The 27,998-nt window shown below is 45.9% G+C and overlaps 1 protein-coding gene across 2 annotated transcripts in view; it reads right to left on the bottom strand.

The window, feature by feature from the left end:
* RBPJ (recombination signal binding protein for immunoglobulin kappa J region) overlaps positions 1-26,968 on the bottom strand; it is a 71,429-nt gene extending 44,461 nt beyond the window's left edge. The window contains exon 1 of one of the 2 annotated variants that reach the window (XM_044284595.1): positions 26,926-26,968. In XM_044284595.1, the coding sequence (XP_044140530.1) occupies positions 26,926-26,945 (20 nt within the window). In that variant the 5' untranslated portion in view covers positions 26,946-26,968. Of the gene's footprint in view, positions 1-2,039; positions 2,158-26,925 lie in introns of those variants that run through there. The other variant, XM_044284514.1, reaches the window with a different exon arrangement.
* Positions 26,969-27,998: the final 1,030 nt, after the last annotated feature.

Raw genomic sequence — 27,998 nt, 5'->3', positions numbered from 1 at the left:
ACTTACATACAAGGCCAACAGCAATCACGTGATCAATGGGACCTGTATACACCCTTCTACCTTCTCTATGGGTAGACTGGCTGTCAATGATTAATATGAAGCTGTTAACTCTGTATATATTTTCAGGAATGTACCTATATTAGTCAACAGGTGGTGTGGAAGTGGATAAATTGACATAGAACTACATAAAAAATAAAAATTGTCAAGCAACCACCCCCAAAAAGAGGACATGGAAAAGTATATATTTGACGTACACTTGGATTTTGGAAAATCATTCAAAGATTACATTACAAACTAAACAGCATCAAAGGAAACTCATTTTGAGCAAATCAAGAAACCCGCAGCTTCTTCAGATGAGGCCATTCAAAATTATTTTATTTAATGAGGTTATTCTTCCACGGAATAACATTAAATGTCCAGTAAGTCTTAACAGTAGGTGTTCGATCACTAGGATTCCCCCTTTCTGACAGACTCCCAAACTATAAGCGGTTTATGACATATCCCTTAAAAGACTGGAGGGAGACTGCCCATTGGTAACATGCCCAACTCCCCCTCTAATCAAAAGCCTGCACTTTAGTAAAAAATCGGTACCTCTGTATGCTTCAGATGTTATATCGAGGTATGACATGCTCCAAGGAGAATATCTCCACACATCGTATGCACGGAAGCCATGGAGCTTGGTACTGCTATGTGCACCATAATGTGGCTGCTAAGTGAAGAAACCCAAGTCAGACATAAATCGTACATGATACATCAAGGAGACCGGAATGAGAGGAAAAATTTGCCTGCACGCAATTCTTTGGTGACAACAAGAGTCACCGTGTTAATAGTCCATGGCCAACACAGTCCGAGTTCAGACTATTATATTTTTCTGAACAAAGGACCATTCAAGCCAAGCCTACTTAGAAAGCCAGATTTTTATTGACCAAATTTAGTTTGGGTTCTCCTTGAAAACCTGCAGAGGTACACCATCATCTACTGACATACTTCCAAAGGACATCTAAAATTACAATTATTCCCCTTTAATATGTGCCATAGCAACTTTTCTACACAGTAGTGATGGCATACCATGCCAAGATGCCATCTATCAATGGTGCTTTTGCTGTTTCTATGCTAAGGTGTGCGCTGTCTACTGTAGTTACTACTATCACTTTCAGCTTGTATCTAATACTAACCTAAAATGCCAAGTCAAGGGAAAAACACTCATTTTGGAAAGCTTCCTTTTTATTTTAAAAGATGTTATTTTTGGTATTTTTTAGTCATTTCCTTTCTCCTTAGCTGGCTGTCACGTTCATTTGGCATCATTTGTCGCACTACATGTTAGGTTGTTGTATAGAAATAAAAAGGTGCCACATAAGAAGTGATAGAGAGAATAAAAAAATATATATATATACACACACACACACACACACACACACACACACACACACATTTCCTCTCTGCCCAGGGTCGGAAAAGCATTTTTACCAAACCCAAGAAGCGGGCCAGCCAAAGTAGACAGATTCGTAAAAATGACAAACCAAAATTCTTAACTGCATCGTCACCATTTACAAACAGCTGCTGCCGCCTGTGGTCAGGTGGTTGCAGTGGAAACATCTAAGAATCAGTTTGCGGTGTTCAAAGAGCAAAAAAAGGAAGATTTTTTTTTTTTAAATAACCAAAAGCATTACTACAGAATTCTATGTTCTAAATCACGTAAGACAAAATTGTTGCAGACTTTTTTATTACAGTACTAATGTCTTGATACATTTCCAGCAGCTTTTACAAGGCAAATCCATCAGATTCAGTCACAGGCTATCCTCAACACACAAAAAGTAGTACAATTTCTTAATTTGTAAACTGTAAACCAAGAACACAAAAAGCATAAAATTACTAGCAGTCTTTAGACATTTTACAGAATATGGACAAACTAGATAAAAACCAGACGCAAACAGAATATAAAACTGTTATAATATTCTACTAAATGCAAACAATGAACCACAACTTAAGATGAACTGGCAAAAACATTCTGGTATAGCCAAGGGGGTCACATCTCTTACCTGAAACCATTTCTGACCAGGCTGTGGAGCCTCCAGTCCATGGTCACCAGTTGTCTGTCCCGCCAGTTCATCAGTGGAGGTCAGAGAAGACTACTAGAGCAGTTAAGCTCTACCAAAGCTGCTCGAGATGTAACCACATATTTTAAGTGGAAGCGTTTCCTCTTTACTGAGAATCAATGCAACTACCCAGACAAGACCGAGAGATGAAATGTAAAAAGGTCAAGGACTACTCATGTTTAAGAGGATGAAAGGATCTTCATGGGGCAGGTGTAAGTCCACTCCACAGCCACCATCCGTTTTCATTTTGCAAGCAATAATGTAGAGAAACACTTGATAGAACCAGCAAGTACACGTCAAATCTAACCTTCCTTTCTGCATTTATTACAGTCAACATATTAGAACTGCAAGCAAAGGTTACATATACGTATTGTCCATTACTGCGGGTGTTCCACTAAGGCTGGACTATGGACGGGATGCAAACAGAGCTGTAGGGATTGTAGACATATCACACATATGCCATCCTGAAGTGGAGGTCCGCACCACAACCCTCAGTTAGCCAAAAGGAGTGCATAATAAAAGGGAGGGGGGGGTCTGCCACAACAAAGGAACCAATGGAAAAAAATAATATTATATTTATTGAGGGAGTTTATATTACCGGTATGTCTAAGGCTACATTCACACCTGTGTTGTTGTTTTCCCGGTACAGAGATCCTGTAGAGCAGGGATCAGCAACCTCCGGCACTCCCTGAAACTACAACTCCCAGAATGCTCCATTCACTTCTATGGGAGTTTTCAGAACAGCCAACGATGTTTGCATACTGGGAGTTGTAGTTTCACAGCAGTTGTAGTGCCGAAGGTTGGTGATCCCTGCTGCAGAGGATCTCAATACTGGAAAAACGTTTCCGTGTAGTCCTCATGCCATCTAAATAGAAAGAGATCAGGATGTCTTCCATTCCTTCAGCATTCCGTTTCGTTTTTCCAGTCAAAAAAAAAGAAAAGAAAAGAAATGGAAAAAACATTCAATGTCAATGGATGACTAATCTGTTTTTTAGGCTCCTAAAAAAAACAGATCCATCACCATTGACTTTAGGGCTGCAACGATTAATCAACGCTATCGATAATACTCGATAACGGGATTAGTTGTCGACGAATCCTGCTATCGAATAATCAGCCGATTCATTGCTATTCAGGTGCTATATGCTTGCGGGTCCTGTAAAATCACCCACCGCCGCAGTTAAAGGGAACCTGTAACCGGGATTTAGTGCATAGAGCTGAGGACGTGGGATGCTAGATGGCTGCTAGCACATCCGCAATACCCAGTCCCCAAAGCTTTTATTGTGTAAAAAAAAAAAAAGAAGGAACAGAGCTATGGGGACTGGGTATTGCGGATGTGCTAGCGGCCATCTAGCAGCCCATGTCCTCAGCTCTATACACGAAATCCAGATGACAGGTTCCCTTTAAAGGGAATCTGTCACCTAGTTTTACCCTATAGAGATGCGGACACGCACGGATAGATCTCTAGCATGTCCGCAATAAACCTGTCCCATATCTGAGTGGTTTTATTTAGTTTAAAAAATGATTTTATAGATATGTAAATAAGCCAAGTAAGGCTACTTTCACACTAGCGTTGTTTTAATCCGGCGTTCAATTCCGACACTGGAACTGCCCGCCGGATCCGGAAAAACGTGTGAAAACGGATTACATTTGAATCCTGATCAGGCTTTCGATCACTATGGAAAAATGCATTGGAAAAAACGGATCCGCCATTTATGGACTTTAACATTTTTTTCACATTTTTCGGGTTTAACATGCAAAAGCCGGATCCGTTTTGACTGAACACACGGGGCCGGATCCGGCGTTAATGCAAGTCAATGGGAAAAAAGCCTGATCAGGCGTTCAGTCAAAGTGTTCAGGCTTTTTGGCCGGAGGTAAAAATACTGCATGCTACGTTTTTCTGAAAAGCCTGATCAGTCAAAAAGACTGAACTGAAGACATCCTGATGCATCCTGAAGGACTGACTCTCCATTCAGAATGCATTAGGATAAAACTGATCAGTTCTTTTCCGGATTTGAGCCCCTAGGACGGAACTCAGCGCCGGAAAAGAAAAACGCTAGTGTGAAAGTACCCTAAGGTGCCCAAGGCGTGGTTACTTACTGTTAAGGAGCCCAGCACTGCCCCCTGTGAAGGAGCCCAGCTCCGCCTGCATCCAGGAATCTCCTCCTTGCTCACAAAGTTAGTGCCGTAATCTAACTAGTGCATGCACAGTGCCGATGCGCTAACAAAAATCCTTACTTCGTGGGGGGGGGGGGGGGAGCTAAATTGTCAATTTTTGTTCCTCCCTCAAAAAATGAATACAATTATATGCTCCAAAATGATGTTAAAAAAACAACACACATACATTGATGGAAAAATGCCATCAAATTATTCTCAATTAAAAATAAAATACTTTAAGTATATGTAGCAAAATTACCTACCGAATAAAGATTGATATTTTGTACACCGCTCTTTACCCCACTGGCAGAACACGCAACAATTACGAGGCGCACGTCTCTTCATATTTGTGGAGCATGGGCCAGAGCTGAAATCTATGCCAGCAAGGGAGCCGGTGTATAGTTCAGGTATAATATCTGCCAGTATCCTGAAGTAAATTATAATAAGTGTGCCAAGTACATCCCGCATTGTGGAAAGGTGGCTATCAGGACACCCAACCTCAAAAAGTCAGAAATATTTGGAGAAGTGCTGCATGCAACAAAACTTGCCACTTTTGGAGCAAGTTTTTGGGCGTACAGGGGTTGTCAAATGTGGGCCATTTGCTGAGATTTATCAATATGTGCCCAAAAAAAAAGTCATTAAAAATGCACCAAAAACACAAAGTCATAGCCTTAAAGAGATTGTCCAGCTTTAGGCCTAATGCACACGACCGTTATGTTTTGCGTTCCGCAAACTTCGGATCCGCAAAACACGGATGGCGTCCGTGTGCGTTCCACAATTTGCAGAACGGCACGTACAGCCATTAACATAACTGTCTATTCTTGTTCACAAAACGGACAAGAATAGGACAGGTTATATTTTTTTTGCGGGGCTACGTAACGGAGCAACGGATGCGGACAGCACACGGAGTGCTGTCCGCGTCTTTTGTGGCCCCCGTTGAAGAGAATGGGTCCGCATCAGAGCCGCAAAAACTGCGGCTCGGATGCAGACCAAAACAACGGACGTGTGCATGTAGCCTTATTACACCTTTTAAATTTGGGCAGTATTGCACAAAATACACTCACCGGCTCCCTGTCACTCTGTCCTAGTGTTGATGACCCGATCAACACTCCCGGCAGTCCCTGGCCTGTAAACGTTCAGAACGGTCACATGTGTCCCTGTGGCCAATCACTTACATCAGTAATGACAAGTTCCCAAGCGACAAGTGTGACCAAGAAGAAGTACACAATAGTGGAGTGTCCGAGACCAGTGGTTACCCACAGTGGCACGTGTCCCCACCGGGAAGTTTAGAGGACAGGGACTACAAGGACCATGGATTGGGCCCTCAGTGATGGAGCAGGTGAGTATTTTTTGGGGGGTTTTGCTACAATATGGTTCTGGCCAAATTTGAAAAGGGGTATTAAAAGTACCAACTAGGCTTGAACACCCTGAAAACTATAAGTTACGATAGGTGGATATGGGCACTTGCTCCACATTTGCCTTGCAGTGGTTCTGATAAATCCCCTTATATGCTGGATTATATTATTCGGTGGTCAGCACAGAAATGAAGTTGTCAAAGGTTTCATCATATGGAGAATATGGTTTAGCGTTAACCATGTTGCAGACAGGCGCTCAGCCCTGGAGCAGCAGTAAATCCCAATATTTGCCTAGGTCTCAGTTTCTAAGCACAAGTTGCCTGATGACGTAAAGCCATGTTTCCCCGAGACAAACAAGGGGTCTTGACGACCAACTTAACAAAAGAGGAGCGGGAATGACTGCGAGGACCTGTCCTGCCGTGAGAGTGAACAAACAAGTCCTAGATTACATACGGTAAAGATACCCTTAAATCAACACCGCAAACACACAAATGAAATCCTGAACCGTTTGCCCAAATCAGACTGGAAATCATTCAGAGCCGCCAAGAGCCATGTCTGCTCTGAAATACGGTATAGCCAGCTTCACTTTACCAGGAGACGGCTTACTGTATGGCCAAGATTACATCAAATGGGCAAGAAACACATAATGAGAGTCTAGATGAAGGTTTATCATTCACAATGTCTCTTCTACCATTTATCAGGAGGGACCGCAGTCTATAGAAACACTGTTGATGGGAGGACATGAAAGCTGAGGGCCTAGCAAAGGCCGCTAGGTCTGCCACGTAGCTTAGGCTCTGCCCAAGGCCGGACCTAATAGGCTGCCTGTCCATGTAAAGCTGGCTATTCGCAAAACAGCGCTCTCCTGACTCCCCAACTACGTGTCCATGTTCACTGACCGACACCTCTGGCAGAAGGTTATGTCCCCAAGAACAAAAGTATCGGACATGTAGAAATCCAACTTTTTTCTCCATTGAAATTTGCTACCAGAAGAATAGCTGGGAGAACAGCAGGAAAGAGTCCAAGAGGACTAATACTTTGTGATGTTATTCCCCAAAACTTTTCCCTCAGGTACCCTTTACTGAACATGATGAACGAGCTGCAGACTGCATGGTATAGAGCAGGAGAAGCGGAGCAGATTATAATATACACTCACCTAAAGAATTATTAGGAACACCTGCTCTATTTCTCATTAATGCGATTATCTAGTCAACCAATCACAAGGCAGTTGCTTCAATGCATGTAGGGTTGTGGTCCTGGTCAAGACAATCTCCTGAACTCCAAACTGAAAGTCACAATGGGAAAGAAAGGTGGGCTACAACAGCAGAAGACCCCACCAGGTACCACTCTCTCCGGTACAAATAGGAAAATGAGGCTACAATTTGCACAAGCTCACCAAAATTGGACTGTTGAAGACTGGAAAAATGTTGCCTGGTCTGGGGAGTCTCGATTTCTGTTGAGACATTCAAATGGTAGAGTCTGAATTTGGCGTAAACAGAATGAGAACATGTATCCATCATGCCTTGTTACCACTGTGCAGGCTGGTGGTGGTGGTGTAATGGTGTGGGGGATGTTTTCTGGGCACACTTTAGGCCCCTTAGTGCCAATTGGCCATCGTTTAAATGCCACAGGCTACCTGAGCATTGTTTCCGACCATGTCCATCCCTTCATGACCACCATGTACCCATCCTCTGATGGCTACTTCCAGCAGGATAATGCACCATGTCACAAAGCTCTAATCATTTCAAATTGGTTTCTTGAACATGACAATGAGTTCACTGTACTAAAATGGCCCCACAGTCACCAGATCTCAACCCAATAGAGCATCTTTGGGATGCAGTGGAACGGGAGCTTCCATCAACTGCAAGATGCTATCCTATCAATATGGGCCAACATTTCTGAAGAATGCTATCAGCACCTTGTTGAATCAATGCCACGTAGAATTAAGGCAGTTCTGAAGGCAAAAGGGGGTCCAACACCGTATTAGTATGGTGTTCCTAATAATTCTTTAGGCGAGTATGTAACAATGGCTGCATTTTAATGTCCTCGCTATGGCAGCAAGACAATGTCCCCCTGCAAGTCAGCAAAATCATAATGAACACTGAAAATGATAATTAAACTTACCGGTAATTGGAATTTCCAGAACCCATGACAGCACCATAGAGAGATGGGTCCGCCCCCACAATTGGACAGGAAGCCTCAGAGCAATCAAAAAAGGTAACACCCACTTCCTTCCTCAGTGTTGATTCCAGAGTAGATCAGTAGGAGCCGTACAAACAGAATTCCTATTACTGGTTCTTTTTTTTAACACTTGAAAGACAAAACAATTCTCATCAACCATAAGCACCAGGGAAGGAATTAGAGGGGTGCTGTCATGGGTTCTGGAAAATCTAATTACCAGTAAGTAGGGTTGTTGCGATACCAAAATTTTGATTTTGATCTTTTTTTCCTGCATCGGCGTTCACCACAGATTTTTTTTTTTTTTACTTATTTTTTGCACTTTTTTTTTATTTAATAACCATTAATAACCCTTAGGGGCTAGATCCTGGGATCTTTTAATCCCTTGTCCTATTCACCCAGATAGATCTCTATCAGGGTGAATAGGACTTTGCACTCTCTCTGCTGCCCTGTGCACACAGCAGCAGGGATGTTACTATGGCAGCCAGGGCTTCAGTAACATCCTGGCTGCCATGGTAACTCATCGGAGCCCCAGGATTACACTGTTGGAGCTCCAAACAGAAGCTGCCACTGCCACCAATGAAGAGGAGGGGACCCTGTAGCCACTGCCACCAATGATTTTTAATACTGAGGAGGGTTGAGGGAGGGCGCACTGTGCCACCAATGGTTTTAATACTTGGGGGGGGGGGGGGGGGGGGGTAAATGTGCCAATTATAATTAACCTTTAATACAGGAGGCGGGTGCCGCATCTGAGGGGGTTAACTGCCACTGATCGCAGCTCCCTGCCGGCTATGTGATTCTGTTGCCGGCACCTGCCTCCTGTATTAAAGGTTAAAGAGGACCTTTCATGGGTCAACTAAACTAGCGCTGTCCAATCAAAGAGCAGACTGTCACAGCTCTGCTCTTTGATTGGACAGCGCTACAGCCAAGGAGAAGGAGACGCCCATTGAGAAAAGCAGTCTCCTCCCCATTGCCCAATGCTCGCAATTAGCATACAGAGCAAGAGAATATAGCCACAGCCCCAGGGACCGGACTTCTCAGGTTAATTTGCACATGTATCAAATCGTTTTTTTTACACAATAAAAGCACACAGAGCTATGGGGACTGGGTATTGCGGATGTGCTAGCGGCCATCTAGCAACCCATGTCCTCAGCTCTATGCCCAAATTCCCGGTGACAGGTTCCCTTTAAGGCCATCTGTCCACCAGCTGAAGCTCAACAGAAGATGGGTGTTGCAACAGGACAACGACCCAAAGCATAGAAGTAAATCAACGACAGAATGGCTTAAACAGAATAAAATAAGCCTTCTGGAGTGGCCCAGTCAGAGTCCTGACCTCAACCCGAGTGAGATGCTGTGGCATTACCTCAAGAAAGCGATTCACACCAGACATCCCAAGAATATTGCTGAACTAAAACAGTTCTGTAAAGAGGAATGGTCAAGAATTACTCCTGACCGTTGTGCACATCTGATCTGCAACTACAGGAAACGTTTGGTTGAAGTTTTTGCTGCCAAAGGAGGGTCAACCAGTTTTTAAATCCAAGGGTCACTGTGAATGTTCAATAAAAACATGGTAACAACTGTATCTTGACAAAGAATGATCAAAACTGAAGGTGATTTCACTTTTAACAGCAGTAGCTTCTTCTGCGGGCGTTGAAAGAATATTCTCTTCCTTTGGACTCGTTCATTCTAAATTGAGAAATCGTTTGGGTCCCGATAAAGCAGGAAAGCTTGTTTTTCTTTTCCAGATTATGAACAAAGAAGATGAAGATGACGGAGTGAGCTACAGAGGACATTATTAAGCTTTTCTTGTGTAGGCTGGGCTGACAGTCTAAGTTTCTTAAAATATATATATTTTCTTTAGCCAAATTAGTTAACAAACATGGATGTTTAAGCAAATAACATGCTGTAATGTTATTGTTTCAGTTGAATAAATCCTATTTAAATTGTTATTATTAAAGGTAATGATTATTTTTCTCCTTCCTAAGTACAACAGAAAAATTGTCCAAATATGAATCTTTATGTAAAAAACTATGATTTAAAACAAGCCTTACTGACTAGTGATTTAAATCGGTTTGATTTAAATCAAATCCACCCTGGATCCACTGGAGGCCCTTTATTACATCATCAGAAGAACTTTAAACGTCAAAATCTCCAAATTCCCTCGCAATCTGGCATCCATGATGAAACCCTACCGTGGCATCCATCCCCTGGAGGAGCTCACAGATCTGCCACAAGAGGTCCAAAGAGCCCCCTGGATCCTTCAGACTTCCTAGGGTCCCCACCACCAGATACTACCACACGAAGGACCCCGGCAAGTATTTATCGAGTTTGCTGGTGCGCCATACCTTCTGTAGACCATCCAGACTAATTGTTCCAGCCCATCTTCTTACTCCCAACCAGGAGCCATATAAGGCTCTGTTGGTACGCCATACATCCTGTAGGCCATCCAAGCAATATGGTGCAGCCCATCTTCTCACTCCCCACCAAGAGCATTATAAGGGCTTTGTTTGAGTGCTATGCTTATTGTAGACCATTAAACTACAAATTAACAACCAGACATAGCCACAGAACTAGTTCACCCTGCATGCATAGCCACCAAGGTAGACCGCCACTGAGACATGGCGGAACCTCAGGCACAGCTGATCACATAGACACCCACTACGAGTCAAGTACACAGCCGCAGAAGAAGCCATCAGCCCTGCAGACACGGCCGCAGAAAAAGCCATCAGCCCTGTCCGGAGGACAGAAAACCACACTGAGGGAGGAAGTGCGTGTTCCCTTTTTGATTGCTCTGAGGCTTCCTGTCCAATTGTGGGGGCGGACCCATCTCTATGGTGCTGTCATGGGTGAAGGAAAAAAACAAAAAAAAACTTCCCAATATATTCAGAATTCTTCACTTTTCCATTGCAGTCATTGTTTCGGTCCTTCTTCAACTCTGCAGAAAAACGAGTGGTCCATATGAGGGGCCATGATTGGTCTGACCACATGCACAACACTATGCTGATGTGGCAGAGGACCCGAAAAGCAACACTGAATAGCTGACTGGGGATACATAATTACTGTGCATTATAATCTACAGTAGGGCTGGGCAATATTGCCTAAAATCTATATAACTATATACCGCAATATATTATTTTCTTCTGAATGTATACAAATTACATGGCCATCATCCTCATCATGTCACCCAGCCAGTGCCATCAGCCCCATGCCATTGCCACCATCACCATGACCCCCAGCCAGCGCCATCAGCCCCATGCCATTGCCACCAACATGTACCCCAGCCAGCGCCATCAACCCCATGCCATAGCCATCCACCCCCCGCTAATATACTTACCTTTCCTGCACGGTGCGCAGCTGTCTGAAGGAGTCCGCAGGAGACAGACCGCGTCTTCCTCCCAGCATGCACTAGGAGGGACCTGACGTCACACAGCATCAGCCTGTGCGCCGACTATGTGTGAACGCAAGGCCCTGCAGCGCGGTGCAATGTCAGGAGGCCACAGAGCGGTGAATGAGAAGCTTCCTCAATTCACTACCGTTCAGTGGTCATCTATCGCGATATGGCGATAGAACTAAAACCTATATCGTGGCCGGAATTTATGACAATATCGTTTATATCGCCCACCCCTAATATACAGATACACACATCTAACAGAAAATGAAAAATGCCCCTAGAAAACAATGCGATTGAGCTCAGATTGATAAAGTATAAACTGCTGGTGGTGCTGCTTGGTCAATCATCACACAACCAAGGTGGTGCTCCCTTAATTTTGTGTCCTGAAGCAGGGTATAGGGTGAGGCAGGGTCACATTAATACAGGGTGGATTCCTTGCTACAATACAGGCTGTGATCTGGTATGGTAGTGGTCATACAGATGCTCTAGCTCAGGCATGGCCAACCTGCGGCTCTCCAGCTGTTGTAAAACTACAACTCCCACTATGCCCTGCTGTAGGCTGATAGCTGTAGACTATCCGGGCATGATGGGAGTTGTAGTTTTGCAACAGCTGGAGACCCTTAGGTTGGCCATCCCTGCTCTTTCTACTTGGACCTATAGTTCAGCCAAGGGGGTTGTTGGCTGCTGTGTATGGTATATTCGTCACCCCATCCAGTCCCAGACAGACAGACAATTTTAATGGGGGAGAGATCTGGTGACCAAGCTGGCCATGGGAAGCTGCGGGCATTACCATGTTGGACCACCATGTCTTCAGAGTAAAAAGAAAAAGGCAGTAGGACTGGTTCCACGATGTCCTGGACAATAAGGCCTGCACACGCCTTGTTTGCAGCGTGCATGTAGCAAAAAAAAAAAAAGAATTATATTTTGGTCATTGTGGTTTATTTGCTTGTTTCTTATATCCGTTCACTAAATAACCTGTTTCTTCAGGTTATCAGTTTGGTTTTGATTCAAAGTGAAAAAAAATAAATGCATTTAACCCTAAATAATTGTGTTTTTGTAATAGTTTTTGCTTCTTTTTATTATCTGGATACCACAGGAAATAGTAAAAACGACTGCACATTACTGGGCTATACAGAAGATGCCAAAATGACGCCGCTGGTAATAACCTCAGCATTTTGGATTAGCGATCTCCAGATGTCCAATTTATGCAAAGTGAATGCTGGAGGCGGGCAGAGCGGGAAGTCTGTGGTGCCGCTTCGACCAATAGTTGCAGAGCAGGAAGTGATGTCAGAATGGGGGAGGGGCATACTTTGTTAACTCCTCCTGACTAGCCCAATAGCACGTAGCCATTTTGTCTTCTGTGGGGTGACAGCGACCTATAGTGTACAGAGCCCTGGTATGTTACATGAACCTAATAGCTTAATAATGATGAAAATCTGCCCAGTTCCACATTAAAAATAGACAAAGGAATATTGCACATTGAACGGTATAAAGTTTACATACAATATGTGGGTTGCCATGAAGCCGACCTCACTTTCTATACTTCCCGTGGTCAGATAACAAAAAGCGGAAGAGTTGTCAAAGAGGCAAAAGAAAACTCTCGGTAGCAACCAAAAAAATAAAGCGACTTGTATAAAAATAAAGGCTCAAAAACAATACGATCTCCATGTAGAACGAGGGGCGACAACATCAGCCATACAATCTCTGGTGCTCCCACCAGCAGTGTGGCAGCCTTTCAGGAACTTAACACGCACACAAAACCCTCAAAAACTACCACTGTGGTTTTCAGGAATGCTGAAACACACAAGTAATAACCAAGAATAAGGCTACTTTCACACAGCCAGTGCTTTGTCTGAGGGTACTTTCACAGAGTGATCGAGCAAGCAGATCCGTCGCCAAAACGTATGACAACTGAGGCCTCTTTCACACTTGCGTTGTCCGGATCCGGCGTGTACTCCATTTGCCAGAATTACACGCCGGATCCGGAAAAACGCAAGTGTACTGAAAGCATTTGAAGACTGATCCGTCTTCAAAATGCGTTCAGTGTTACTATGGCAGCCAGGACGCTATTACAGTCCTGGTTGCCATAGTAGTAGTGGGGAGCGGTATATACAGTCCGTGCGGCTCCCGGGCGCTCCAGAATGACGTCAGAGCGCCCCATGCGCATGGATGACGTGCCATGCGATCACGTGATCCATGCGCTTGGGGCGCCCTGACGTCACTCTGGAGCCGCACGGACTAAGTATACTGCTCCCCCGCTCCCCACTACACTTTACCATGGCTGCCAGGACTTTAGCGTCCCAGCAGCCATGGTAACCATTGAGGAAAAGCTAAACGTCGGATCCGACAATGCGCCGAAACGACGTTTAGCTTAAGGCCGGATTAGGATCAATGCCTTTCAATGGGCATTAATTCCGGATCCGGCCTTGCGGCAAGTCTTCAGAATTTTTGGCCGGAGCAAAAAGCGCAGCATGCTGCAGTATTTTCTCCGGCCAAAAAACGTTCCGGTCCGGAACTGAAGACATCCTGATGCATCCTGAAAGGATTTCTCTCCATTCAGAATGCATTAGGATAATCCTGATCAGGATTCTTCCGGCATAGAGCCCCGACGACGGAACTCTATGCCGGAAGAAAAGAACGCAGGTGTGAAAGAGCCCTGAGGGCATTTGTAAGACTGATCAGGATCCTTATCCGTCTGAAAAATGCCTGGTCAGAATTTTTTTTTTTAAATGCCGGATCCGTCTTTCCGGTGTCATGCGGAAAAACTGATATGGCATTTATTTTTTTCACCTTCCGGTATTTTGAATGTCGGATCCGGCATGCAGGCAAGTCTTCCGTTTTTTTGGCTGGAGATAAAACCGTAGCATGCTGCGGTTTTCTCTTTTGCCTAATCAGTCAAAAAGACTGAACTGAAGACATCCTGAACAGATTGCTCTCCATTCAGAAAATTGATCAGTTATTTTCCGGAATACACCACCTAGGACGGAACTCTATGCCGGAAAAGAAAAACGCAAGTGTGAAAGTACCCTTTAGATAAGAAATTCCTTTTATGAATCACGACCTTCATCCTCTTCCCACCACAAGAGAAGCAGCATCTTTAATTTCTCCACTTTCTATTTATATCAATATTACAATGAAATTTACACTTGGAAATACCCTTTCTACCCGAATCACCAAAACTAGTGGCGGTGGAGAAGTCCGCTAGCGTCCTCGCTGAGGCCACAACAACTTTCGGCAGACACAAAAAGCTGCGAGCTCCACTCCATAAAGGGGTTGTCGTGGTTCAGAGCCAAACCCGGACATACCCATAATTTCGCCCAGGCAGCCCCCCTGTCATGTCATGCTCCAATGCGCTCCCCTGCCCTGGATCGCGCAGGGTAAAGGCTCTTATTTGCGATAACACTGCCGGGCGATTACTTCACCGGCTTCGATGGGCGGACTTTATCGCTGGCCTAGCCGTTTTACAGGCTAGGGGAGCGCTAAAGTCTGCCCACCAGTGCCATCACCTAGCTTCCTGGCTGCCCCATGGAGAGCCCGATACGTTACTGGAACTCCAAAAAAATGCCTTTGCCCTGTGCGAAGGAGAGCATTGGAGCATGAACTGCTCCGATGCTCAAGTCGAGGGGGCTCTATCTGGGTGAAAATGGGGATATGTCCGGGTTCACCCCATTAAAGGGAACCTGTCACCGGGATTTTGTGTATGGAGCTGAGGACATGGGCTGCTAGATCGCCACTAGCACATCCGCAATACTCAGTCCCCATAGCTGTGTGTGCTTTTATTGTGTAAAAAAATAAAATAAAGATTTGATACATATGCAAATTAACCTGAGATGAGTCCTGTCCCTGACTCATCTCGCGTACCGGACTCATCTCAGGTTAATTTGCATATGTATCAAAAAAAATTTTACACAATAAAAGCACACAGAGCTATGGGGACTGGGTATTGCGGATGTGCTAGCGGCTATCTAGCAGCCCATGTCCTCAGCTCTATACCCAAAATCCCGGTGACAGGTTCCCTTTAATAGGGGTGACTAAAGTTCTGAACAAGATCGATGGAGGTCCAGGTACTAAAAGGAAGGGTCAGAACAGCTGTTCAGTTCTGCTTGGTGGACCCACTGAGCCGTGAGCAGACCAGTTTACAAAGTGAACTGCAAGTCTGAGGGGACTTTATCAAGCCTAGTTTCCTGGCATGTAAAAAGTCACAATTTTGTGCAAAAACTAACTTTTTTGCAGAGTCTGCGCAAGCAAGTGGATTAAAGGCGAGTTAAATTATTATTTTTTTTTTATAACCCCCTCCAGCGCTATTGTACTATGCATTCTGTATTCAGAATGCTATTATTTTCCCTTATAACCATGTTATAAGGGAAAATAATACAATCTACAGAACACCGATCCCAAGCTTCTGTGAAGAAGTTCGAGTTTGGGTACCAAACATGCCGATTTTTCCCACGCGCGTGCAAAACACATTACAATGTTTTGCACTCGTGCTGAAAAAACGTGCATGTTCCTGCAACGCCCGTGTAAAAGAGGCCTAAAGACTGGTGTATGAAGTCACCCATCCTGTCCCTATGAGGATCAACTGGACAGAACTGAAAGAGCGCAGCCAGAGCTAAGCATTTCTGCCCCTTTGTTTCAGTGATCTTGGACCCCTACCAATCACAAGTGCAAGTGATGTTATTTTGGGGGGGGGGGTTGTAAGGTCCGACTAATCACTAAAATGGATGACACTGACACCCCCCACTACACAATGAGAATAGCCAAGAGCTGTTCTTGACCATTTCCATCATTTGGAGCAGAAGGCTGCTTGACTTCTGCTAGATTTAAAGTTCTCCTAGCCTGGGGAGAAGAATGGGGTCTCCCCTTTAATTGATAGTCAGGGTCCCTGTGGTCTACCCCCAATGAAAAACAATGTAGAGTGGAAAAGTCCTTTTTATGACCAAGGCACAGCTTGGCATCTCAATGAAAAAGGTGGTCCAGCAAAAAGAAAAGGGCATGGCCAACAGCAGAGACAAAGTTAGCTTCATTTACACCAGAAATCTATGGCCACTCAGTCATACAATTCTGTCTTTAGGCGCATGGACTGCAGGAGGCTGACCGGATCATAAATTAGGCATATATCCTTCAGCTGCGCAGGGGATATAAGGACGGACGCAGAAAGCACCAGTCTTGATAAATCTCCCCCAAAAATCCTACACCAGAACATCCCATGCTATACCCAGCTGCCGTGTCACCCGATGACATAACGTTTACTGGAGCCATGAACACGTCCCCCCAGGACATTTAGGACGGCACACCAGCTTTGGTGGTCACTTAGCAGGACCACAGAGGTATGAAACAACCACATTTCTTTATGTCTATATTCAAATTGCCAATGCTAACCGCCCCCCAAAGGAGAAGAAAAATAAAAAAATAAAAAAAACAACACACTTGATAATTGAGTAGATTAAGCACTGACCTCCATCTGCTGCAAAACATATGGCTTCTTTTATATAGAGGGAAACAAGCGCATGGACGCCTGGATAAGAGGGTCTATTACCAGTAAGTAATAAGCCCCAGGAGGGAGAGGGGGCTGAAAACCATCCCGGCTACAGGGAGAAAAGGACAGGACCGTATTGGTGGTTAGACAGTGGAATTGATTCCATGTGGATCCAACTATTTCTGACAGAAGGCCACGCTGCTGTTCATGCGGCCACAACACAGGATGTGTCCTTTCTTGGTGTGGTCGTGGCCCATAAACCACGGACTCCCAGTTAAAACAACGGGAGGCGGATTCCATGTAGTTGCCAGTGGAATTTGTGGAAAATAAAGTAGATGTATAAATGACGGGGGGCAGCTACTTGTCTCAGAAGTGCAGTGTCTTGTCGCTGTGTACTTTTTGCACTGTTGGATTAGAAAGCTAGCTTCAAAATCCTGCCACACTTTACTCTGAGCCGCCCCAATGGGGTACAGGTGTTGTCTTCCAGATGTAGTGAAGTTAGAACTAAAGAATTAGAAAAAGCTATTAATAAAATAAACGTCGGTTCCTGGCGTAAAAAATAATGAATGCGTTGGGGCTGATATCAAGCTACACTGCTTTTTCAGAAACCTGAGGGTTTCTGAAAGCCCAAGGTTTATCAGCAAGATCACTGGTAACCCGTCACTACCTGTTGGCCTAGTTCCTCAATACTTACCACCACTATACGCACTATCTACACCAGGGATCAGCAACCTTCGGCACTCCAGCTGTTGTGAAACTACAATTCCCAGCATGCTCCATTCATTTCTATGTGAGTTCTTAGAAGAGCAGAGTAAGTATGCATGCTGGGAGATGTAGTTTCACAACAGCTGGAGTGTCGGAGGTTGCCTACCCCTGATCTACACAGTACCAGTAGTGTACACGCGTCGCAAAACCAGTATGAATACAACCTGAGGGTAGGTTCACACTGGCAGTAAACAGATCCAGCCTAGCTGGATACTGCTGCTCACCACCGGACCTCATGAACTATAATGTATAATGGGATTTGGAGGGGGGGGGGGGGGGGGTTTGGGGTTACAGATAGTTTCCAGCATAATTCCAGCTTTTGGTTTCAGTCTGGCAGGAAGTAGCCAAATCCCGTCAGATTCCATTATAGCCAATGGGGTTCAGCAGTGAATGGCAATATCCAGCTAGGCTGGATCTGGAGAACTCTGGAAGGCTGCCCTCTGCCAAAATAGCTTGCAGGGTTTTTCCCATGAAAAATATTGTACCGTTTGTATATTTTTGTAATTACATGTAATTGAACATTTTGTATAGCCACTGAGTTATTCAATAAACTATCTGTATACCGCCACCTGCTGTTTGTTTTTCTCATTTCTTTGTCCTGCTCACTGAGATGGCCGCACATGCTCAGTTTCATCCTTCAACTGCCTCCTGAGCTGTGATAGGTAGAGCATGGACACGCCCCCTGAGCTGCAGCAGTAAGGACACTCCCCTTGGGCTGTCAGCTTGATACAAATCTAGCAGAGCAATGAATGGAGAGATCTCTGGATCCATGTGAGGTACAGGGCTGGTTCTAGCTTTGTTAGAAAAAGACTGTCATGTACTATATCATCTATATCATGTTTGATTCTAATTGTTTACATTAGTAATGGGCAGGGTGGATAAAAAAAAAAAAATGATTTAAAAAAAAAAAAAAATTAATGGCAGCCCGCATGTGTTCGCGGGCGAACAATGCGAACTGGCCATCACTGTTCACAATGTCATGCTCTTCCAGAGGTTTTTGTAAGAATATTGGGCAGTTTCTCTGACTACAAGATATTATCGCAGATGCTTGAGTTTACTTTTGCAGTTCTCAAAACTGAATTTGACTCAGCAGAGATCACATGCCTCTTCTTCACAGCAAAAGTGTTATAACATGAACAGAGTTGAGAAAAAAAGACCTTAATCCTAACTTCTACAAACCTATGAATACAGAATCAACCTAATCAAACTAATATGAAAAGTTGTTATTCTAAAAATCATCTACTTGCATATTATATAGTTATACCAGCAAGAATTAGTCTTTATGTAGAAAACTATGATTTAAATCAAGCCTTACTGATTTAAGTTTGATTTAAGTCAAATCCACCCTGGTCATGGGATAACCCCTTTAAATAGGGACCTTTCATTATGATAAAAAAAAATAAAAAATAAAAACTAAGCATACAGACATTGAGAGCGGCGCTCAGGGATCTCCCTGCATTTACTATTATCCCTGGGCGCTGCTCCGTTCTCCCGGTATAGGCTCCGGTATCTTCCGTTTTTCAACAGGGAGGAGCCTGCTCTTGTTTTCCTGGGCGTCTCCTCCTCCCAGCTCATTGCCTGGGAGTATTTTTTTCTCCCTGTTTTTTTTCTCCCGGTTATCATAATGAAAGGTCCTCTAAGTATGACCCTACCCTTATCACAGCCTTTCTGCCAGATGAAAGACGCGGTCCCATCTGTGGGCGGCAATAAATCTAGCACCGTATCAAATCCAAATCTGTCTCAATCAAAAAAATGCAGACATTCCCCATCCACTCATGCACCAGGCTCGGCACTAGTAAGGCAGTAAGTGGGAATTTACCACCAGTAGTGAGAAGTCACAGCAACTGCACTTTTGTTTTCTTAAAGACATTTCGCTATTCACCTCACTGACTTTATTAGAATGAAGGGGACAACCACCCCTCCAAACAGCTAATCCTGGGACCCTGCTGGTCTGATATTGATGACCTAGGTCAGGGATCACCAGCCTCCGGCCCTCCAGGTGTTCTGAAACTACAATACCCAGAATCCACATTTCACATCTGTGGGCTTTACAAGAAGAGCCAAGCAAGTTTGCATGCTGGGAGTTGTAGTTTCACAGCAGCTGGAGGTTGCTGATCCCTGACCTAGGTCATCAATATTGTATGACTGCACAACCCCTTTTAACAAACTCACATAGGTAACCACGACCACGTTTTCCAAAGTGGCAACAGCGGCATAAAATGGCAAAGACTCGCAAAAGATTTTTGTGTAAAACTTTGGAATATGGACAGCAGTTCTCTGGCGCAAAATAATGAATAAATCACCCCCTCAGGTGTCCCCAGGTCCCCTGTGTTAGAAAAAGCACAGTCTTGTGAATGTGGCTTTACATAACGCTCCATTAGTCATTGTGTGCAGCAGTAATAGACCCAATGAACTGTATTTTGCCTAGGGGGTCATTATTAGGTGTGGCAATCAAAACTGCTCGCTGACTAATAGGCACTATGATTCATGGGCATCCAAAAACCTGGCTCATTACCAACCAGAAACAGCTGGCATTGCGCCCACCAAAAAGATGATTTTATATACACACACGAGCACATTATAGTGCATCCCACTATGGCACCAGCAGATCATGGGAAACACAAACAACTATTACATTTTAAAGAAACACAAAAAATGAGATATAGATATAGATAAGGATATATATATCTCTATATATCTATCACACACACACACACACACACCCCCCCCTAAAGAATTATTAGGAACACCTGTTCTATTTCTCATTAATGCGATTATCTAGTCAGCCAATCACATGGTAGTTGATTCAATGCACGTAGGGTTGTGGTCCTGGTCAAGACAATCTCCTGAACTCCAAACTGAATGTCAGAATGGGGAAGAAAGGTGGGCTACAACAGCAGAAGACCCCACCGGGTACCACTCATCTCCACTACAAATAGGAAAAAGAGGCTACAATTTGCACGAGCTCACCAAAATAGGACTGTTGAAGACTGGAAAAATGTTGCCTGGTCTGATGAGTCTCGATTTCTGTTGAGACATTCAAATGGTAGAGTCCGAATTTGGCTTAAACAGAATGAGAACATGTATCCATCATGCCTTGTTACCACTGTGCAGGCTGGTGGTGGTGGTGTAATGGTGTGGGGGATGTTTTCTGGGCACACTTTAGGCCCCTTAGTGCCAATTGGCCATCGTTTAAATACCACGGGCTACCTGAGCATTGTTTCTGACCATGTCCACCCCTTCATGACCACCATGTACCCATCCTCTGATGGCTACTTCCAGCAGGATAATGCACCATGTCACAAAGCTCTAATCATTTCAAATTGGTTTCTTGAACATGACAATGAGTTCACTGTACTAAAATGGCCCCACAGTCACCAGATCTTAACCCAATAGAGCATCTTTGGGATGTGGTGGAACGGGAGCTTCGTGCCCTGGATGTGCATCCCTCAAATCTCCATCAACTGCAAGATGCTATCCTATCAATATGGGCCAACATTTCTAAAGAATGCTATCAGCACCTTGTTGAATCAATGCCACGTAGAATTAAGGCAGCTCTGAAGGCAAAAGGGGGTCCAACACCGTATTAGTATGGTGTTCCTAATAATGCTTTAGGTGAGTGTGTGTATGTGTATAAATATTTTCTTATACATTCATGTTACAGGTAAGCGACTTTTGGTACTGCACAATAACCTAGTATAAAACTACAGGACAGCACGGCTGTCAGGGTGCGCCACCTGGTGGCCGCAGCTCCAAACAAACCAGCACCTATTTTAGAGAGCCAGGCAAATTCTTTAGGGTTCAGCTAGAGAATGGGTGCACAACCTTTTCTGGTTGGGGGCCACATTGTCACCCTGAACCAATTCCAAGGGCCAAAAATAAAACCAACTATTACCAACTGAAATACTATATTTATGGCATACTGAACATACAGTACATATCATAAATGTCTGGTTACACCTCCAGGATTCCCACCTAACGGGAAAATACATGAAAGATGCATGAGCAGCCACAAGACATATATACATGTCTGTTACCAGGTGGTTGGGGGCCGCAGAATCGCTAAAGATTCTACACTGCCGAGATTCTGGTTTTGCAGTAAATGTGCGAGTCGCGCTGCAACCACATTCATTTCGGTGCAAGCACTGCTACACTGCAATCCTTGGGTGCAACAGCTAAAGCACAACAAGTTTGCCGTGCAGCTGAAGCACAAAATTGTGTTCTGGGTCTGAATAAAAACTGAAAATTTTAATTTCACAATCCAAAATGCACAAGTAATTAAAGCAAAGAACTCCATCTTCCAGGGGAGCAGGTTGGACATTAGGTTTCATCAAATAAGTTTTTTTATTTTTTCCTATGCCATTTTGCCTTTTTTATGTATTTAAGTGTGTTTTGAAGTTGTGTTTATTGTGTGAGCAGTTTGTACATGTTGTGTTCTAGGCTTGTACGTTTGTGAAATCGGGGGCAAATCCCCATCACAATAGTTTTGTGGACAGGTAAAAAGCCATCGGCCGACAAGTGCCGATTTTGTGGCCTGTCCTGTTTTCGCCGGGCAATGATTGGGAATTCATTCTGTGGCACGGCTGACCGCCGGTCCGTGGATGATCTGACCGGTAATACTACACAAGGTTACGTTAGGGAAGCTGCCCTACCCATACAGGACAGAGAAGGCTCCTGTAAGACACGCACCCCCCTCCGCCTGGCTCTAGTCTGAGGAGCGCACGCCTCTAATGCCTTTACATATAAATGACTGAAATACCCAGAAACCACAAGTCTACGGCAGGCGGGATCATGATAAATGTCTTTATAGTTTTGTGCGGTCACGGCTGGGTTACTACTGTGGGAATCCAGCAGGTGGCCGCTGCAACAACACCATCCATCATCCCTCCTATCTCCACAGCCTGATAAGGCGAACATGCCTTCACTCTCACACAGCTCATGCCGCCAAGATCTTGCGCAAATAGTATATCCCAATACCTGGCCCTTACACCTGGGGTCGGCACCCTCCAACACTCCAGCTGCAGTGAAACTACAACTCCCAGCAGGTACACTCGCTCCGCTGTTGTTGGAGTCTCCAGGATATGTAACCAATTTCAGATCGGCGGAGCTCTGACTCCTGCCAATTAGCTGTTTCAGGAGAGCGCCGCTTCCGCTTCAAAATGACCTAGGCGCCGTCTCCTCTGCAGCGGTGGTACAGTGCCATTGCAATACATTCACTTGAATGGAACAAGCAGTTATAGTTACTCTGCGCAGGCGACAATGGGCAAAAAATTCTGAAGTGGAGGCGGCGCTTGGATGAAACAGCGGATTGGCAGGGGTACCAGGAGTCGGCCCCCCCACTGATCTGGTATTGATTACCCATCTCATATACTGGGGCACTGGGCATCTTCCTTTCTTCATCAGCCTGAAGAAGGCCACAGCACCTGTACAGCGCAGCCGCACCATCACAGGACTGAAGGAGCATTGTGTTCAGGAGGAGAAACCAGTTACACTGGAAACAGTACAAGCTATGTTCAAGCACCGGTGACTACGACTACTGTCCATGTGCCCAAAACAATAAAGGTGCAGATGTATAGGTTTTAGCAGTTATACGTCTGGTATGAGGAGTGAACTGCTCCATATAACATGTCGTATGGCCACAGATCACAGGGTATCTAGTGAACAGCGCCGCCTTCCGTCAGGCCACAGGTTAACCCTGTTCACCTTCACGCGCTCTCACTACGCAACGTGTCACACCCAGAAGTCACCATGAAGCCCCAGCCTAAAAAAGGGAACGTTATCATTAAAGTGACATAAGCCAAGAATCAGTGGAAACAGCTGACCAGCTCATGCGTATGGGAACCTCTCGACTTCCCCTTGACGGCTAATGTCGTGGAGAGAAGGATGAGGCTGTTGGATTTCAACATGCCCGACCATTTTGTTTATTCATCACATGTGTATGGGGGTTGGGTCGGGCGAGATGAGGTCAACAGACAAAACATAAGGCCAACTCATCAGAAGACCGTACCACCTGTGGAAAACCGAGACCAGGCCATTGTGGTTATTCATAAGGAGTCCGTCACAACTTCTGGTCCTGGCCGGCGTACAGTTTAGGACTGTGGTGTCACCAGCAATGGACAGCAGATTTCCTGGTACTTTCTTTACTGCTGAGAAGTTACCAGTAGGGAGGGGGGACAAGGGAGGCTACCAGCAGGGGGCAGGCTGTTTCCCTGACAAGGTTCTCAAAAGGGTATTCCAGTTAGGACTCGTGCTCACAAACATTTTTCCGGGGTCTTTTGCAGGCCGTATGCGAAACCATTCACTTCAATATGGCTGCAAAAAAAAAAACATGAAAATGATTTATTCCGCAAAAAATAGAACATGTCCCATTATTGTCTGCATTCTGGACAAGGATAGGACGCACGCGGTGGGTATCCATGTTTTGTGGATCCACAAAACAACGGTTGTGTGTATGAGCCCTTCCAGCAAATAAATGTTCTCTCCCTTCACAGTTCTCTACCGTATCCATTCCCACACATTTCAAGACCTGCAATGAGTTCAGCTTAGGGTTGTCTCGGGTATCGAATTTCCTGATCTTTTAGGGGACTCTCTCCAGTCCGCTGAGGAACCCACCCGGATTCCCAGACTGTCCACAGCGGACCAGATGCGGACTCATTCACTGCAACAGGGGCGCAAAAGATGCGTCAGCATGCCGTGTGATGTGCGCATCCGTACGTCTGTTCTGCCATCCCGTAAAAAGATAGAACATGTCCTATTCTACTCCATTTGGCAGACAATAGGCATTTTTAGCATGGGGGGGAATTGGGGGACACATGTGACCAGTATCCATATTTTTGGGATCTGCAATTTGTGAACCACAAAACAGATACAGTTGTTACGATAAGGGCTCATGTAAACGACCGCATCCGTTTTGCGATCCACAAATTGCGGATCCTCAAGACACGGATCCCGGCCAAGTGCATGCCACGTCCTATCCTCGTCTGAAAAAAGGGTGCTCACCGCGACTTTTGCAGCCCTATTGAAATGGGGCTGCAACGTTCATGTACATGAGCCAGAGGGCTCAGAAACTTTAAGCGCCTGCTCCTCAAGAAGTAGGGGGATCTACAGAAGACCACCCACCATCACGTCCGAGGAGTCAGCGATGTATAGGGGCGATGTGTACAGTAAAACACGTGCTCAACTTTTTGCAGCAGAAATGCCCCATTCACACGTGTGGAAGAGATTTTCAGTTGCAGACGAATCTGCTGCATGTGAACTCACCCTTATAGGGGTTGTGCAATAGGAAGGGTTTTGGCAAACCCCCCACTTGGCGAGACCTGTAAAGGGAAGATTACTCAGGCTTGCTTCACTCTTGCGTGAAACAGATCCGGCCATCAGCCCGTCAGATCCGTCCTCGGCAGCACAGCCGTGCACTGCCGGCCCTATTCACTATCATAGGGGCCAGCGGAAATCCAGCCGCAGTCCGGCAAATAATGGCCGGATGAAAAATGCAGTGCGCAGCGGTATTTGTCCGCCCGCTCCTCGGCATCTTTGCGGCTGGATCTCCACCGGCCCCCATTATACTGAATGGGGCCAGACAGAATGCCGGTAGCGCACGGCTAGGTCGAATCTGACAGGCTGTTCCCGGTCGGAACAACCTGCCGGATCTGTTCCATGTGAATGTCAAACAAGCCTTACCTGCTGCCCCCTCCTGACACTCCGCTACCTCACTGTCTGCAGCCAATCGCTGGACGCAGCAGAAACCGGACCCCTTGCATCACGTGCCAATTTGTCATTTCGTAAGGGGATCTGGTCTCTGCTTCAGCCAGTGATTGGCTGCGGCGATATCAAACCAGATGTTTACAGCAAGGGAGCCCAGCGGAGGTGAAGGATCGGGGAGCAGGTAGGCAAGCTTCCTTGGAGGGAGGGAGGTTGCCAAAACCCCTCCATTCTTGCACAACCCCTTTAAGGGCGAGTGTATCCTATAAACAATATAAAAGCGATACCCAAGCCAAACATTTGTAGACTTCCTAAATGGAAGCGCACCGACGAGCACGCCGTTCCCTCCGCACCCCTCCCCCACATACAAAGAAAAGAAGGGCTGACAACAGGGGGCAGCAGACTGCATTCAACCACGTAAATTAAGATAACGACCGATTCATTTCCCAGCTGACCACGAATCAGTCCCAAATGGTCAGAGTCTCTATGCCCACTTTAAAGGGGTCCTCTGGGATTTTTATACCGATGACCTAGCCTAAGGATAGGCCATCAATATCAGATCGGCAGGGGTTCGACTCCTGCCCCCAGCGATCGGCTGTCCTCCGGTAGCTCCTGCGCTGGAAACATGGACCAGAACTTACACAGCGCTGGTTACTACAGGGAAATGAATGGTAACCAGCACCTCCCAGTACAGAGCGGACAGAGATACGTAGATCAGCGGTGGACAGAAGTCAGCCTGCCAATGACCTAGCCCATCAATATAAAACATCCCGGAGAACCCCTTTAACCTCATTTATACTGCAGCCCACCACAAAGAAGCCACAGTACAACCTGATCCACAACAGGTAAGAGCGGGACCAGAACAGATAGTGTTAATGTTGTCGGGACTCAGACCACCATAGAGAGGACCCGGACTAGACGTAAGCTTCACACAATACACGCGCTGGTCCTCTTTATAGGAAAGGACATTGGAGGCCAGGCCAACAGTGTGATGGGTGGTCTCTGGACTTCATTGGTGTGCACTGAGCGGCAGGTGTCGGCGACAACCTGAAGACGTGGGACGGATCCATCAGGTTCACAGGAGATAAGCGGCTGACAACATCCCCTGCTCTACTTATGGGGTTGTCACCAATGGGGTCTGGGGCTCACACATTACCACAAACCCTGCATCGTGTTAAATGGGCCCTCCGACACCACACTCTGCACAGACCCCTGCGGACAGCTCATTATAGGGGTCCTCTCTGTAAGTCAGGGGTGCCCAAGATCAGAGGAGGTGCTTGTAGGAGACCAATGGAGGACTGGGGACCTCCGGAGACCAGGACTGGTCATGGGCCCCAGGTTCCTGACTTCTACTCCCTATGAGGGTCAGATCCCCCCTTTAATGGTACATTCCTAGGTCAAGCCTCCAAGGCTTTAGGCAGTTTCGGACCTCAGTAAGTGTGACATGGGGGGGGACACAGTGTGGGAAGTGTGATATTTCCCTGTGAGGTGACCCGGGTGTGCTCAGCAGGAGGAGGACGGATCACATGGCGGCCACACGGACGGAGCGGCCAGTACCGGGGACCCCCGCAGCCCGGGCTCTCCGCACACACCGCCGGCCAGACAAAGACCCCTTTCCCCCACAGGAGACGGAGCGGCCAGCTGCGACCATAAAGCCCAAGTACCGAGCAACAGCAGCCGCTAACTCCTACCGCCGCCGTGAAGCCCGAGGCTCATCCTACCCGCCGAGCCTAACCCGCAGGGGCTTCTCCCCAGCCGAGCTCTCCCTCCAGCCACCCAGCTCCCCCTACCTGCCGCCCGACTCCCCAGACTTACCCTGTCACAACAGGCGCCATCTTCCACAAACTCTCGCCAAAACTCCAAACCTCGCGAGAACCTAGCTGTTGTTTGGTAGAACGCCCCTGACGCCCCGCCCCTATGTGGCTTGGTCACGCCCACCAGACGTTTGCTGTCGGGGCTTGTGTACGGAGTGCGGCCCCGCCTCTTTTAGCGCTGCGTTCCCACGCCGCCTGCTGTGTGTGAGGTGAGGTGTGCGGTGTGCACCTGAGCGTGGCGGAGCGGGCTGCCAGGGGGACCGCATGTGCTTGCAGTTTTTGTGGCGAGTCTTATTTTTGTGTCTTTTTTTTTTTTAAGGTTGTACAGAATAACCCTATGGAGAAAAGCATTCAACTTTATGGGAAAAATGTGCTAGTGCCCCCCCCCCAAAAAAAAAAACCTCCACAAACCGAAATGCATTGTGCCTTAGGTTTTAAAAGAGAAAAAAACTGTAGGGGTCCCTGCAAACACATTAAGGCTACGGGGAAACGCACACGGTCAGGATTTATGTGCGCACAATCCGCAGGTGTTCACAGGAAAATCTGTGCGCACAATCCACATCAATTGGTGCGGATTTTACTGTCCCCATTGAAGTGGATGGAGAAAATACGGGCAGGAAAAATATAATAAATTGACATGCGGAAAAATCCGCATTGTGTGCATGAAAATTTCAAATTCTCATAGAATACAATGTGAATGACCTGCAGGGCGGATTTTCTGAACGCAAATCCGCACAGAAAATTTGCACGCAATCCTGATCGACGATCAGGACTGCATGCGGAAATCCTGTGATGGGAATACACATTTAAGTAATTTTGTACATACCTTACAGCAGTGGTCCCTAACTAGTGGCTCAGGAGTCACATGTATCTCATGACCCCCATCTGTGTGACTCGCCATGAAGCCGTCAGTTATGGCCATAAGCACTGGTTTCAACACATCACATTTGCAATACATATCCTAACCCATTTTTGGTAGTAGAATGTGTTACCAATGGTTCCAATCGTACACTGAGTTATCTGCAAATGTTTGCAATTTCAATGCCTTACTGTTCCATCTTTACGTGCTGCCTC

The sequence above is a fragment of the Bufo gargarizans genome, chromosome 1 (genome assembly GCF_014858855.1).
Source record: "Bufo gargarizans isolate SCDJY-AF-19 chromosome 1, ASM1485885v1, whole genome shotgun sequence".
NCBI lineage: Eukaryota > Metazoa > Chordata > Amphibia > Anura > Bufonidae > Bufo > Bufo gargarizans.
This window is presented reverse-complemented; position numbering and strand designations above follow the sequence as displayed.